The sequence below is a fragment of the Pinus tabuliformis genome, chromosome 9 (assembly GCF_031772625.1).
Source record: "Pinus tabuliformis cultivar Carrire ecotype Pingquan chromosome 9, CPIR1, whole genome shotgun sequence".
Classification (NCBI taxonomy): Eukaryota; Viridiplantae; Streptophyta; class Pinopsida; order Pinales; family Pinaceae; genus Pinus; species Pinus tabuliformis.
The window spans coordinates 1,348,312,241-1,348,329,719 of NC_142307.1; the positions used below are offsets into that span (position 1 = coordinate 1,348,312,241).

The 17,479-nt window shown below is 36.5% G+C and overlaps 1 protein-coding gene across 1 annotated transcript; it reads left to right on the forward strand.

The window, feature by feature from the left end:
• The first annotated feature begins 345 nt into the window (after positions 1 to 345).
• Positions 346 to 17,256, forward strand: LOC149153500 (alpha/beta hydrolase family protein). Its single transcript, XM_089445866.1, has 5 exons — positions 346 to 1,415; positions 15,736 to 15,820; positions 16,023 to 16,192; positions 16,307 to 16,575; positions 16,721 to 17,256. Exons 1-5 carry the CDS (start codon positions 1,028 to 1,030, stop codon positions 16,877 to 16,879), a joined length of 1,071 nt encoding a protein of 356 aa, XP_089301992.1. The 5' UTR covers positions 346 to 1,027; the 3' UTR covers positions 16,880 to 17,256.
• Positions 17,257 to 17,479: the final 223 nt, after the last annotated feature.

Here is a 17,479-nt window from a genome sequence, read left to right on the forward strand (position 1 = left end):
AAATTCCAACCCATTTTAACGTATAAACAATTCCTCCGTTCCGTAGACTCCTTTTCTAACGTGCCAGTCAATCATATTCTCATGGTCTATGTAACCCACCTGGTTTGGCTTTTAAGTTTCCATATCCAATCCTTTAATATATCTCTTTGTCCAAGGAACTCAAGGGGTCCACTTGGCTTGTAAATTCTGCGTGCCATGAGATAGCTATCGCTCCAACATATAGCTTTAATGACACTTGTCATTATAATATTGGCAAAGATAATCCTTGCGGATGAGAGAGCGTCGGATAGTCGTCACATGCGTGACTCAATCTTGTTTGGAAACACTGGAATTAAAACAACCCATCATAAATTGGTAGTAATGGTCATTCGCGTAATTGAATCCCATTTTTCGGAATATACGCCCACGGTCTTCGGAGGGTTCCGATAGAACCTACTCGGCCAAACCACCTGAGTCTAAGACTGGTTTTCTTCATAAAAAACTATGGGCACATTCATCAACAATCTCTGAAATCTGCTTCGATTATAGATCTTGCTCATTCATTCCAATGGTCTGCTGCAGTCTTGATCAGGTTGTTTTCTCATGGGCTGGGTTTGAAGAATTGGACAGTCTTGCTATACCCCTGAACTGCAGGATTTGTTTTTTAAATTTGGTTTGAAATGAAATGCCAAGAGCCCACAGCGTTGTTCCTGGGTTTCCAGCTCTATTTCGAGGTTGTATGCTGCCTTGCGGTGCCATGGAGGATTTGAAACTGGGTGTTGGCTGCATTCTGAAGATTTGGGCATTTCTGTAACTACCCCCTAAAGACGTTAGAACAAATTTATAATAGCCCATATCCTTGATCCCATCTTTGCTTTCTTCTTATTTAATTTGGAATATGGTATTTTGAGACCAAGCGTTTGTGCTGTTTGAAGACGGAGGCAATATTTTTCTAATCTTCCAAAGCTACAGGCAATTTTATACATTTTGCATTGAAATTTAATAGAACACATCCCAGATCTGGTTTTCTTCTTCTCTCTCTGACAAGATGGTGGCTATGAATCTTGGCTTTTGCCATTATATACTGGATCACATATATGGGGCCTTTGTGCACAGAATGAGATTAGCTCCTCCCTTCTTCTCAGCTGGGTGGGGAGGCCCCAAGCTTGAGCTTTTGGAAAATATGACGAGACAGTTACTCTCTCAGGGCTTGGCAGAGGTTGCTGCACAGCGCTGGCCGCCGAGGATCATTCAACCGCTGTGGAAAACAGTGTGGGAGAGCAGGACTGCTCGTCTGCAGGAAGGAATTTTTAAGACTCCATGTGATGACGAATTGCTCGATGCTTTGCCGATTGAGACTTATACTGCCAGGGTTGCCTTCTTGATGCCCAAATATGTACCTGCTCACAGGATGGCCTGCGTTGTGCATCTTGCAGGTAAAACACCTTATCTTTAGCCAGGTCCCTATTTTTCTTTTCACAGAAAAGAAACATATTGTATTATCTTTGAAGTAGAAAATTATAATACATTTAGTATTTTGCCCGAAGTATAAGAGCCAACTATCTAGCCCAATACCATCAAAACAAAAACTGATCCTATACATCGACATAGAAAGTTCTAAGCCGAGCTCAACAAAACATTCATCCTGAAATATCAAGAGAGGCAATACAAAAACTTCAGTCCCTAGCCTGCACATGCCCATATACTTTTTGTGGTCATAATAAATAGAAATGTCAAAACATCTCACATGAAACATAACAATGATAATAAAAAGTGGATCCTACGTAAAATGATAAAGGGGCGAGTAATTGAACTTACCCCTTTTTCCTTCTCGATATGGGTCAAGCCGGTCTCCAATGTCACCCCTGCTTTGGAACGGGAATCTGCTTTGCTATTTTGTTCTCTGAAGATGTGTGAAGTCTGTCCAGTAGAACCTAATCCTCATCTCTGAAGTCTGATCTGCTATGGCCTGAAGACCTAAATTCTGAATTCTGGTTTTGCCGTTTAGCAATTCCACAGTAAGCTTGGATTCACCATAGATCTGAAGATAACTATTCTCTTCTCAATAGTTATTCTGAGGAGCACTCTAGGGCTAATAGTTCTGCCTAATTATTAGATCCTGTTCCCGGCCCAGTAAAGAAGAGGTGCAACGAGTTGAGTTGAAGAAGAGACAATCACATGTTGTGCACATCCCCTGACACTTTCCCAGATTGTCCTCGGATGCACCATCAAGAAAACCCAATGGACGAGAGTCGTCCGTCTCAACTGTTTTATCTGGAACTGTGATGATTCTTTTACACCCTCTTTATATTCCTCATAGCAGAATTGTACCCTCTTCACTTAAAGGGCATAAATAACATTGGATGGGTTGGGGATTGCTTTAAATGAAGCAAAAATGATAGCTGGCCTCACCTAGGGTGGCCAAGGTTAACCTTGGGGTTTTGGATTAGTGAGCATTGATAGAGCAAGGGTGAATGAGTTCGGTAGACAACATGAATTCGGAAGAATATGAAGTCACAGAGAGCAGTGAGCTCCTGTTTGACTGTATAAAGTCCTCCTGCCATCCCAAAATTATGTGTTGTTCCAGCACATACCTATTTTTCATATTTATCAAACCTGCAAAACAAAACTGTAAGTAGTACTCTGAACTGGTGTTGCAGACCCTGTCCAGAGGAACAAATATGGTGTCACCATGATCTCTGGAAACCTTTAAGAGCCCAAATTCTTTCCAGAGATCGATTCTCCAATTTCCAACACTAAATTTCCTTTGCAAGGAAAATCCAGGGTCTAGCCTAGCGAGTAAGGTGAACAGGAAAATACAAGCACAGGGACCAGAATTAAAATTCTCTTCCCCACAAAACGATGAAATTGAAAGTTCTTCCAACAGCTGGCCTTCTTTCAATTCTCCTTACAGGACAGACCCAAAAACAAACACAGCGAACAAGATGAACGTGCAAACTAAAGCACAATGACTAGAATTGAAATGCCCTTCCCCACCAATTGCACCTAATTGTGGACACCACCCCACTATTATCCCAGTGCCCACAAGGTTTGTGCTGATCACAATAGAAGCATTCAATAACCATGGGTAGAGAAGCGGTTCACATGCTGTAGAGGATATGGCATGTCCTTGGCTCTGTCATCCCATTGCCACTACTGAGATGTGATGTGATAGGATTTGAATCCTGTGATAATAAATGAGATTGACATGCCTTTCAAACCAGTTTTCAGGGGATATATATGTTCATACTCCCCAATTTTAAATTGTATTCCTTGGCTTAGCTCTGTCGCTTTCTTAGCCCATTGATTTGTTTTCACATTAAGATCCCCTTTGATGCAGTATGCAGTAGAAAGAGATTTTACAGAGAGGCTTAGCTTCCTTTCTTAATCGGGCAATGATGTGTTAGTTTACTTCTCAGAAGAAGACCAATGCCCCAAGCAAAGGATAAAACCGTTCCTCCGAGATCATAGAGTCTTACCCCACTCTCTCCAACTCTACTCAATAAACATCAGAAGGGAGTAATGCTAAGTATTAGGATTGATAAGAGGGTTAATTTTAAGTTCAAAGATGTTATATAGTCTCAATCCGCTGTTATTTTGAGGAAGCAAAAGAAGGATAACGTGGAAATACCTGAGAGATAGTCACAGACTTACATCATTATAAAAGGTTAGCTCTTCTTTAATGAAAACGTAAAGTTCATTACATAAAATGAGACTTCATTAGATAAAATACAAGCACATATTAAAGGGGTATCAAAGGTGACATTGATGATTTGGAACAAAGTCAACCCAAAATTATTTTCAGCAACGCTGACAATAAGGTTGAAATCCAAACAATTACAGTAGAAGAGGAGTCAAACATAGCTACATACAATGACGGAGTTTTGATACCCGCATCCTAAATCCATGATGGTTCACAAAGGATAAAAGCAACTTTACTTGAAAACTATATGTTGTTAATTGATTCCCAGGATGGAGATCTATGTTGCATCTCTATTATATTGTTCTCTACTTTTATTTTTTGATCTTAGTCGCATGTACGATAGTCAAATCATTACAAAAGGTTAGTGCTGCTTTAATTTAAAATGGAAACTTCATTAAATAAAATGAAACTTCATTAGATAAAAATACAAGCATATATTAAGGGGTATCAAAGGTGACATTGATGATCTGGGACAATGTTAACATGAATCTGTTTTCAGCAATGTTGACAATAAGGTTGAAATCCAAACAATTACAGTAGAAGAGGAGTCAAACATAGCCACATACAATGACAGTTTTGATACCTGCATCTCAAATCCATGATGGTTCGCAAAGGATAAAGCAACTTTACTTGAATTTCATATGTTATTACTATTAGTTGAATCCCAGAATTGAGATCTATGTTGCATTTCTATTGCATTGTCCTCTACTTGTTATCTTTGGGATCTCAGTCACATGTACAATATTCTTCTTGGTTGAGGAAAAAGATTCTTATCTTCGTGATGAACAGAAGCTTCCCTGTACAAGATGAATGTAATGTATTGAAGTTGACCATCGACATTAGTTTGACATTAGCCGTTAACCCTGCTTTGAGGATGAAGCATCTCAAGGAGGGAGGACATGTAATGAACCTTATTTAGACAATTACTATTATTAATTATTATATCAATTAGGAACCCTAAGTGTCACAACCTTTCCTTGTGATTCACCTCTTTAGGATTATATAAGTCCAAGCTATTGATTCATTGTAATCATCAATTTATCAATCATTTATTTAATAAGAGTTATATTCTCGTATTTTTATCTTGTGTTCTTTGTGCCTTGAAACTCTACACTTTGGTGCTGTTGAAGAATGTAACTAGGTTCATTCTTCATAAATGTATTTGAATCATCATGTAATGTATTTGTCAAAAGAATAAAGAAAAGAATTATTATTCTTATGACTTATTAAAGCATGGGTTTCATGCTTGGGTCATCATGCTTTAGCTCAAAGTCCCCTTTGAGGACTTCTAGGATTTATTCCGAGTTAATAGAGTTATTTTACTTTTAAAGATACCCTTCTTGGGCTTTGGAATCATGTAAAAAGGTTTATTATTGAGTAAAATATGATTTATGTAACCTCCTCACTGAGTCGGCCCAAAGGAGGTCAAGTCGGCCTAAGGGACACCAATTCGACCTCACCTGAAGCCTATAAATAGAAGGAGATCGAATTCATTTGGAGCATCTCATCTCAAGTAAGTTCAATATCTCTAGTGAAGCTGGAAAAAGTGTGAAGTGGGTCAAGGAAGTCAAAAGAAGTGCAAGTTGGGTCAAGGTCAAAGAGAAAAGGAAAATCGAAGTTTTGGTGGTACTCTCTCTCTCTTTCATGCCCTAATTTGGGAGATCGAAGTCTTTCAAGTGTTGCTGCTGCTAGTTGCTCCTTGATGCCGTAAGTTGCTGCATAGTTGAAGTGGCTGGGGTGGAAGTGTTGATGCAAAGGGGTCGAAGATCTGGAAGTGCTGACTTGGTGTGGAGGGAAGGTTTGGTCTATGTCTAGGTTGAAGAGTTTCAAAGAAAACTATTGAAGGAAGATAATTTTTGACTGGGTTTTCCCCTTGAGGGGGGTTTTGCCTTGACATAGTGTCTACATCTTGTCTCTTGTGTTTTTGTGATCTTCATACACACATAATATAGTAATTGCTTGATGAAAGATAAGATAATAAAGAAGTAAAAGAAGCCAAAATAACTCACAAGTAGTTATCAAGAAAGAGAAATCAAACCCTAATCTACTTGCATTGATTTCTCAATAGGTGCAAGTAGAGTTATGAACCCTCTGGGTCCATAACAACCTTTCTAGTTCTCATTTTAATGTGGGATCCACTACAGGTACTCTTGCTTTAGAAGGGATGTTCTGCTGGGTACTTGTTGGTAGCTTCCTAAAGTGTTGTACTTGTTGAGACTAGAGCAGTGAGGTGGTTTTGGAGATTGTGTAGAGAGAGGGGGTGGGTTGTAGCTTTACAAGTTGTGTAATTGCTAATTTAAGGGAAGACAAGTTCCCGACTAATCATTTTCCTTGTTAAAATAAATCAGATTGTAATATTTGAAAGTGTAGTGTTTTGTAAAGAGGATGCATAAACATTAAAGGTGACAATGCAAATAGATCGACTTGACTTGCGAAATGAGGTCAGATGAGGTTGTGGCCCAGGGGGAAGGGTGAAGAGAATGACTTTTATTGATGATGTTTCCCCAACCCCAAGCTTCCTCTTGAAGGATAACTACCACAGCTTCCCATAACAGTACAAGTGAGGATGGGTAGCGAAAAACAAGATGGAAGAAGTTAATTTTTATACAAATAATGCATACCTACATAGTTAGTGAGGTAGTTTTTTTGTTTTCCATATTTTATCTTACCTGGGATTATGATTTTCTGATCTACGAGCCTCCTTGGATAGCTAAATTTGGTAGAATAGGAAAACCAATTGCACACCAAATCTTAATTGTATTCTGTTAAACATCACATATAAAAACAACAAGTATTGGTTCAAGATAGAAATTCTATTTTAACCATACAATCAACTAGTTGAGAAAATATCTCAACCAAACACCAAAAAAATAGGAGCTATGTTAGTTGGACTAAATCTCTCGGATCCAACTAATTAACAATCACACAACAATTACATTTAATGATGAAGAACATTAATCAATATGCACAAGACAAGTAGGAGTTAAATCTCCAAGTCCCTTCCTTGACGAGAACTTGTCTTTGATCTTCTTGTTTGCAAAGTCTTCTTTAGCTTCTTTAACTATCTTCGAAATCGCATAGAGCAAACTCGATCAAGTTGTCTCATGAGTCATAACCCTCATAAAGGTGTAGCAGACAAGCTGGATTCCCTAGTTCCACTCTCGAACTCCCGAATCATGGATCTCCCGAAGTCAATTATTGAACAACATTCCAAGCTGTCGCATAACCTCATGAGAAGACCACTCCCACGTCCTCAACAAATGAGGGACCCTTCCCTAGATCCAGGCATAACCAATTACCTCTTTGAAATAAAAACTGAACTACTAGTCATTCTATGGACGAGTCCCATCTACCGAGATACATGGGTGCCAACTGCTATACTTGCTAGTTGTATAGAAGAGTCATCTAGACACGAAAAGTATCTAGAGCTAGTTATTACAACATGACCTTTTTATCTAATTTTGAAAGTTCATCATCATTAATATTACAAACAAATTACAATACTAATAATTTAACTACTACCCAGCAAGATGCACATGATCGAGGCTGCCATTTTAAACAATTCCTACATTGGATGCTGTGAAAACATCACGGGCCTGTAATATTGGCCAACATTCACTTTTGGTGCATCAACGCACAAGTTCCGGTCATAAGCTCGAATAAGGCATTTTCATTGTCATTGGAATGCTTTACCACCAATCTGTTTTGAAAGCAATATCAAATGAGCGACCACCCATCAACAAGAAGACTCAGACGGAATTCAATGCTGTAGAGAATAAAGTCAAGTCAGGTCCCAAAATTTCGATGAAGTCACACAAACTCGAAGCCTGTACTAAAGAAGAAACTGAGGCCACTATGAAAAAAAATGAATCACTGGTTGTGGATTCGAGCCCCCAAGGCGTTTCAATTCCCAAAGGTGAGGCTTTGATTTTTACATATATCAGCAGTTATTAGTATCAGAGATATTTAAGTGCAAGGAATGTGTGACTTACAGTCTCCACTTCAATTTTTGTCTGCCGAGAAGCCCAAAGAGAGATCCGACAGAAAAATAAAAGAAAGAATGCATGACTTACAGTCTCTGCTTCAATTTTTGTCTGCTGAGCAGACCAAAGAGAGAGATCCAACCTGAATTGTAACAGCTTCGTAACCTCATTGAGCTTCAATGTCGATTGAGCTAAGCTTGAACCTCGGCTCCAGCCTCACGGCCTTGAAATAGCGGCAGAGAGTATTAATGGGTTTGCTGCTACGCTGAAGCCCACTTTACTCCCCTTCAACTTTATGATATTGATGTGTATTAAAATCCCAGATCCGCACATAGCTATTACCAGCCCATGTTGCAGCAATAGACGGCTGTAGTTGAATTGGCCGTATGTGATTTAGGCAACTTTGATGAGGCTCAGTTCCTCTTTCCCACTGGGCCACTGAGCGGAGCCACAGAAAGAACTCCAAAGGAATCCTTACAGGCGGTACCAACTGAAGCAGCTCAACGCATCCGCAGCTCACACATATGCTAATTTAATCTACATCACTGATCTAAGTCTCACATCTCTCTCACATATACCAGGGCCGTCCTTTAAGGGAGTTACCCATATAGCCACTGGCTCTGAATCCTGATACCAAATAGGAAAAACCAACTGGACACCAAAACTTAATTGTGTTCTGTTAAACATCATATATAAATACAACAAGTATTGGTTCAAGATAGAAATTCTATCTTAACCATACAATCAACTAGTTGAGAAAATATCTCAACCAAGCACCAAAGTAGGAGCTATATTAGTTGGATTAAATCTCTCAGATTCAACTAATTAACAATCACACAACAATTACATTTAATGATGAAGAACATCAATCAATATGCACAAGACAAGTACGAGTTAAATATCCAAGTGGTAGGCGGCCCACTACCTTGTTTGCAGTTTTTATAACTGGACAAAAATGAACTTGGTCTATATTCTGTTTTATTTCTAAACCATTGATTTGCCTTGCTATTTCCCAAAAGATGTTTATTATTATCTCCGAGTCCCCTTTGAAGACCACTTTCCTATACCCAAATTTGAGGTAGAGTTTAATTCCCCCCATCAATCCAACCATTTGCTTGATTATGTTTCTTGGTCTTGAGTGCTACGAATATTATTTCTTGATTAGCCAATGTCACTATAGTTGCGCTTGCCTTATTAGGATTACTTTAGCTTTTCCCTGTTCAAGTTGATTTCAATCCAACCTTCTTGGAGACAGGATGCTTCCTTGTTGGAACTTCTTTGTCTTCTGATGTTCTGTGCTTTATTAGAATAATCTCCCTCTTATTAATGGTAAATTTGGTTTTAATTAGGTCGATGATGCAGAAAGTACCAACTAACTGAGTTATCCTTTTGTACTAATTTTTATTAAATTGACCCACACATGGCATTAAGCTGCGCTTTTATAAACATCTTGCGAGGCTTGTCATTCTCTTTAAAACTATTGGTTTTGGGCCTGTTGGGGCCTTGTGTGAAAAGTTAAGAATATTTAAAATCTTGGCTAGGCTGTGCAATTTTTAGGAAAAATGTCCTTGTAAAAGATAAAAACTTTGAAAAGAGAGGAACTTGGTGAAAGGGTGGATATGGGCATTTTATGGGTCATCGTGACATACATTCTTATGATTTTCACAGAAATTTTCTCTACTTTTCTTTTATAAGATTTAGGATTAAGCTGGGAAAAGTGTTACAGAAGAACAAATATATTGAAAGGGATGCTTTGAACTTTACATGATCTATGGTGCATTCTAATACTTCATTTTGCCATTATTATATGACCATTTTTCAACCTGAATGTATCCATATACTAATGTTTTGTTTATAAATATTTGCATCTTTCTTTGATTGTCAACTTGTCAAGTTTTTGACTCTAAGTTGCAGGAAAACCCTGCACCTCACAATGTTTTAATACCAGAGATGTATCAGAAATTAAAACACCTTATAATTGGCGTGGAAACTTCTGGAAATGTTTCCAAGATGTTTCCTGATTTGGAATATTTTCTAGTTGTTTTTGGCCTGGATGTGGGGGGCATTTTTATCCTTCTTCTGACTAAGTGGGGCCTGTGGGACTCACATGGCCCGTACAGAGAGAATAATCGCATTGTAGATAAGAAGAAAGAAAAGGGCATTGTGTGTGAGTGGTTTGCTTATGTTGGGAAGAACTACAATTGTAGAAGCCCGTAAACTTTTAAAAGGGCCAGAGACCAACGTTGAATTTAGGCATGTGCATGTGGCCTAAGCATGGGTAAGATAAGCTCATGGTAAGCTCATGGTCTTTGGTTACCTGTTACATTTTTCACATTTTTTGGTTGTTGATGTACAACGTTGAATTTAGGCATGTGCATGTGGCCTAAGCATGGGTAAGATAACCTCATGGTCTTTGGTTACCTGTTACATTTTTCACATTTTTTGGTTGTTGATGTACGTGGGCTATAAAAATGTCTAACCACAGAAACATATACCATTTGTCAAATGTGGAGCGCGTGTTGCAAATGTTGGTTGATTGCATTGAACTCCAGTGGCTAGCTTGTTCTTTTTAGCTCCACACGCTGTAGTTGTTGCTTACTGTGAGGGCGGCTTAGAAGGATGGAATTTCCTGTAATGCAATGAGATGTGGTGCAAAATGTTGGATGACCATTCAATGAGGGAGTGCATGCATTTGCTGTTAGCATTCACTGATGTTATACAGTTTCCCATTTCAAAAATCCCTTTAACAGTGATTTATCATTTTTGTCATTGCTTTTGTATTATTGATGCTTTGAAGTCTACTTCTGTTCGAGACAGATATATGCAATTTACCAAATGCTTATTTAATGGAAACGATGAACTCACAAGTATCAGTAACGATTACATTATAATGGCTGAAACCTAGCTCTTGTGATCTTCAAGAAGATGGTTGCATTCCCATGCATTCTGTATTAGATCTTCAACAATCTTGGCCTTGCTCAGAAGTTAATTGGGTAGCTGGGGGTATGTGTCATATTTATATTTTCATTTTGCAATGATGCATTCTGAGGGAAATTAGGGATTCACTTGACCGCTTGTCTTGATATGCCGTGACATTATGTTGTTGGTTTCACTCTTGATTCTTTATTATTTTTCCCTTGGTTTCTCCTAGAAAAATCTGGGTTGTCAAAGTAAAGGAGAAATGGCTTGAAAGTCATCGAATAACCATTGTGATTTATTTTAGATTTCGGTAAACTAGTGGATCACTATGAGTTCCCCCTATATGATTACTAGGAGTTCGTGTACATTTTCCTATATCTTCATTGGTTAACCCTTTTGGCTTAGGTATTGCCAAAAAGAAAAGAAGGGAGTGAGAATGGATGATCATCCACAGTTAGAAGTTTGGTATTAAAATTGCAATTACAAATTTGTTTTGTTCCATTTTCCCAATAAGCAGGTGTGCAAGTTGTTGGAGATAATTCTTAAAAGTAATGCAATCTAATTAATATTTTCAATGGGCCAAGGAAAAATTCAATACTTTGGGCTGTCCAGCAAGAAAGTGCTACATGTTTAATTAATGCCTTTAAATAGGCCAAGGAAAAATTCAATACTTTGGGCTGTCCAGCAAGAAAGTGCTACATGTTTAATTAATGCCTTTACTGTATGATCAGACAAAGACATTTTGAATACCAAAATCAAAATAAACACCTTGTTTGTGACAGTGCAAAGTAGAAATTAGAATGTAACGATTAAAAAGTATTTCATTTTCTCTTCCAAATAACATCATGTGTGGCACATGGCTATGATAATCTAAACTTCACAGCGGATTAGTGAAGGACAATTGTTCTAATTATTTAGTGAGATAGTTTATGAAAAGTACTTTGGAGAAACAAACATCTTCGAGGGACAACTTTTGATCCATTTTACCATGTTTGTGTCTATCATAGTTAACTCTTATAGTCAATGGAACAGTTTTTTAAGTTCGAATTTTGAAAACATATTTTTCTTTTAATGAAATGTAACTTCACAGAATAGATGTTTGGACAAGTTGGTTTGGAATTTTTATCATGTATAACCTCTAGCAAAGGATAGTTTTATGATTTTTGGGTGTAGTCTGGTTCATTAGGAGAATGCATTTGTTCTTATGTATCCTTAAAAACCATTAATACTATTTTGCACTAGTTGTTTAATAAGAATTTTTATTTTTTTGAATTCAGGCTTTTGTGATCCATAATGAATTAAGATATGTCTTTCGGTAGAAATCACATAAGAGAAATTTTTGGCCGACACGTTTTGAACCAACCAATATGGTTCATCATCAGGACCAAATGAAGAGGCAGACCATGGCAAAGGCTTAAATAGAGAACAATATAGAGACCATAATTTCAAGTAATGATTATTTTTGAAAAATAATATTTAAATTATGATATTAATTTATTAGAAATAAATATTATTAAGTAATGACTAGTTTTTGAAAAATAATATTTAAATTAATTTATTAAAATCAAATATTATTAAAAAATTCTATTAATGGAAATAATTGAAAAACATAACTAACAAGAATAAAAAAAATTCAAAATCAACCATATTTAAAATTATGATATTAATTTATTAAAAACAAATATTATTAAGTAGCGGCTTATAATAAATGGCTAGTTTTTGAAAAATAATATTTAAATTAATTTATTAAAACCAAATATTATTTAAAAATTCTATTAATGAGAAATAAACGAGAAATATAACTAAAAAGAATAAAAAAAATCAAAAGTCAATAATGTTTAAAAAAATAATATTAATTTATTAAAAACAAATATTGTTAAATAACGGCTATATTAATATTTATTTTGTTATTAATTATCATTATCATCATCATTATTATTTCTTTTCATTTTTTAAAATAATATTAAGGCACTTCCCAAGGAGAAAAGCATAGCTTTTACATAAAAATGGGGTGTTTAATATTCTTTAAATTACTTATCAATAGAAACTAAATCATTTTAATTAGTTGTTTTTTTTTCTTTTTTCTTTTCTGGGTTCAATCCCTAGCATTACTATCTCCAAATTAGATAACAGTACCTAGAGAGAGAAACCTACTAAGATACTTGACACGTTAGATCATTATACAGAAAACTAAATGATTTCGGTCCCCTTACAAATAACAAGAGGAAAGGCAAAATCTGTACTCAGGCCTTGGAGTGGATTCTACTTTTCATGTGATCCATTCTTTACTTTAAATACTCATGATTTTCTTCTTTGCTACTTTTCATTCTCTTTATCTTTGCACTGACAACTAGGGCCAAATGCATTTATATCCCAACCTGCATAGCAACGATGTCGAAGTTTCGACAATCCTTGTTTGTTCTAGGGTGGGAGGCAACTTCTGAGAAATGTTACAGATCATACCATTGAACGAACTTGCTAAACCACTCTTAGGGAAAAAAAACCAATGTGAGATGGAATTTTGCCTTCCCTGGTTCCCTATGGGCCTACTAAAGACGTCGTTGGGTCACATAAAATTTTCTTTGAGCTCCCCTTCCCCTTCTTTGCTAGGGTACCAACTCATCCATCCTCAACCAATGTGTTGCTTTTAAATAATAAGTTTCTTGTAGTGTAGAATAAGCTAAAAGCGTTGCCTTGACATCCTTTGGTGGAGGATTGAGGAACAAGGCTACGTTCAGTATCATACTCCCATTTGCTTTTCATGCTCAAACGGGGGATGATAGTCCTCTACATATAATGCAAGGACATGTTTTGCCTCATCCTTGCCCCACGTAATTTTGGGTAGGGCGAATGAACAATAGTATGACCGGGTTCATCCTTCACAGAATTTAGCTCAAGGACCCTTTTTACGAAAGACAGCGCTACCACCAAACAAAGGTTAACAAGATGAAGTCCATTGTCCTTATAAAAATGAGATTATCTTGGCTATCTCCTCCTTCCAATAGCTTTGTTAAAAAAGGATGAAGTGGAATTCCGACATTTTTCCGTTCAATTTTTCATGGATTTCTCTGTTGGTCAACCAGTTTTCCACCGAGTTTGATGATATTTTGTGTGGAAAACATGTTTGCCGTCAAGTTATTGCTTCCATAACCTAGTGGATTTTCCCTTCAAATCCATGAAGGATTTTTCTTTTTTTCAAAAGGTTACTTGAAAGTTTTAAATTCCTTTTGATATTTAGGATGTCTGGACTCTTGGATCTCAGACTCATTTTAGTTCCTTCTTTTGGCCCCCTTTTACCCTGGTTTTTGACAATCGATTATGTGTTGCATCGAGATGCACATTTTCTCGCTACTATGAGGCAGATGTGTCATGTCTATCTGTAACATTGATGTGGCATATATCAATCATGAATATTACTTAAAAACAATAAAAAAAAATAACAATAAATATGTAAAGTGAGTGAATTATTATCAATAGCTTTTGATTCATTTAATAATAATAATAATAATAATATCCATTTTTAAGGTCACAGCCAAGCCAGACACCAAATTGGTGTATGAGACCCCCTTGTTTGTGGGACAAAGGACCCACCTCCGCGCAGCGATTTGACTGTAAACTCTAGATCTATGAAACATCTTGATTTATTTAAACCCTAGATTTATTAAACATCTTGAGGGAGAAAATCTATGAAGTACAAATTTTTTCAGGAGTGTAAAAGAATTAAGGTAAAATTCTCACCTCAAGGGATTTGATCACTCTCGATGTTTGAGAGATTTGGAGTTAAAATGGATCTAGATGGTGATGAATAGAATCATTTAATTATATTATGGCTTTGTTGTGATGAATTTTAAACTTTATTGGTCACGACACAAGCCCAAAAGTTCTACCGACAAGACTATCAATTCACCCTAGAAGTTGGAAATGATATTAGTATTTTCTTTTGAGTTGCTTTGAGTAATATTTCATGTACTTAAGAACATGTTTAAAGGATGTCTTCTTACACGTCTGTGTATCTTTTGAGATGTCTCGTGTGATTTCTATATTGCATTCTTACTTATTAACATCATATTTATTGATATAGCTTTTGAGAGTTTTTGGTACTCCTGGTCATAGTATGACATCCTGCTTTGTGATTTTGATGTAAATGGAATCTATTAGGTTGATGTCATCTGATTTATTGTTTGTACATGCTTTGATTACTACATATGTTATACTAATTTGCGGCTCTAGTTTTAACAATGCTAGGACTTAGATTCATGGTAATTAGACATGTTTGTCAACTTGGATTCTATGGACTCTTTGTTTGTACATGATTTGAATGTCATCTATGGAAAAAAGGTGATGCTCTAGTTTTGTCTCCATCCTTGTATGATATGTCTTTTTATATAGGTAATGGAAGTCGACATTCGTTTGTTCTATTGCTTAGTGCCGTAATTGAATTAGATATAAGCAAGGAAGTATGCTTGTTCGTGTTAGAGTCTATTGTCTATTTTGTGTTTGTATTACTATCGCTTTCGCCGTAAGTGGATGCTAGAGTAGTTAATTTTTATGCCATTATATGGCTATAGTTTGACATGGCACTTATAATTATCAAGGATATTGAATCTGGAAGTATCATATACTCTTTAATTGCAATTATATTTTTCTGCGCTGAAACCTCTAGAAAAGATCGTTAAAATGGAGCCCTAATCCTAAGCTGAATCTAGGAAGAGGTTGATAGAGGGAAAAGATATGGTTAGGGATGAAATGACAAACTGGAGTGGCTATCTCTACTAATAAAATTTGTTATGATTACATGAATGATGATTTCGAAGATATGACATGTTTATTCCAGATTACTACGTGTGTTAGTATAACTCCATTTTCATGTGTTGCAAATGGGAGTGCATTTTACCAAAATCAGTATTTTAGTATGTATGTGTTATAAGATTGAAGTAAATTGGCTAGGAAAAATGTGGGATGAAGTGAGTAGTAAAAAATAACATTTCTATAGAATTTTGTTGGAGAAGAATTGCGTTGTGCATTAAAGAGCCAAGTTATGGATAGGATGACTTTTGTGAATTATCTATGTAATATGCTTCCAGGTTTATAGTTTTTCATTGTTTTACAACATTATACTGGATGGCATTTTTTGAAGTAACTTTTTTCCAGGCACTGGAGATCATACTTTTGAACGACGATTGCGCTTGGGTGGGCCATTATTAAAGTATAACATAGCAACTATGGTGCTTGAAAGGTAAAATTGTTGCCCTGCTATTGAAGAGTGCCACATCAAAGGTTTCTTTCATTTTTGGCTGTTTTGAAATCATGAGGTTTGACATCTATTAAATTTGGCATGGAATTTGAATCGCAATAGTGATGTTGTATGGTGGTAAAATTAGGGAGGGATTTGAAAGTATCAAGAAGCATTACAGTGATTTAAAGTGACTATGTTGTAGCCCATTTTATGGACGTCGTCGTCCCAGATTACAACACGGTGCAAAATTGTTGTGTGTGAGCGATTTGCTTATGTTGGGAAGAGCTACAATTGAAGAAACCCGTACTCTTTTATACTGGCTAGAAACTGAGGCTGGATTTAGCAAGACAGGTGTATGTGGCTTGAGCATGGGTAAGAGAACTTCATTGTCTTTGGGTACTTGTTACATCTTTTAATTTTTTGGTTGTTAATGCTTGTTAATTATCATAGATGTCTAACCACAGACACATCCCTTGTTCCCCAAAGGTGGAGTGCATGCTGCGATGGTTGGCTCACTGCATCCAACTCCAGTGGCTACCTTGCCTTTCTTAGCTCCACACTCTGCTGCGGTTGCTTTTTGTGAGGGCATTTTGAGGCACGGTACTGCATGGGATGCATTGAGACGTGATTTACAGAGTGTCGGAATGTCCATTGAGGAAGTGAGGGAACGCATGCGCTCGGTGCTATCATTAACTGATGTTACACAATTTCCCATTCCGAAAAGCCCATCAGCAGTGATTTTTGTTGCAGCCACTGTAAGTTTGTTGCATTATCAATGTTTTTATGCTTATAACAATATATGCAATTTACAAAATACTTATTTCATGGAAGTGGTGAACTCATTAAGCATCAATGGCTATTAAATTATGATCGTTAAAACCTAGCTATTGTAATCTTCAGGATGATGGTTACATTCCCAGGCACTCTATTTTAGAACTTCAACGAGCTTGGCCAGGGTCAGAAGTGAGATGGGTCACTGGGGGCCACGTGTCATCATTTATACTTCACAATGATGCATTCCGAAAAGCAATTAGGGATTCACTTGACCGCTTGCCTTAAAAGCCTGATGCAATATGTTTTGCATCCAATATTCATTTTTTATCATTTTTCATCTATGTTTTCCTGAAAAAAAGTCCAGGATGTCATAAGCGAAAGGGTCTGAATGCCATCAAAATAAGCATTGCAATTTACTTTAGACTTGTGTAAGATGGTTGATTGGTGAGAGTCATCCTTTATGGTCCATAACATCCCAATGATGAATTCTCCAATGTAGTGGGTTGGACTTGGTTCATTGGAACTTTGTGTAATTGTTTTATATCTTTATTGGTCCTTTTGGCTCAAGTATTGCCAAAAGGAAAAGAAGGAATGTGAATAGATTCTCATCCACATTGGTGTTGAAATCACAAATCATATGAATAAATGATACAAATTTGCTTTGTGTTTGCATTTTCCTGATGAACTAGGTGCAACTCGTTGAAGATAATTCTTATAATTAATACAACTTATTCAACATTTTGAGTGGGCCAAGGAAAATTTAATACTTTGGGTTGTCTCTTACGTGCAAGAAATCAATACACGTTTAATGAATACATTTGTTATCTCACAAAACAAAAACATTTTGAATATCAAATCACAATAACCTTTTCTTTGCGAGATCAC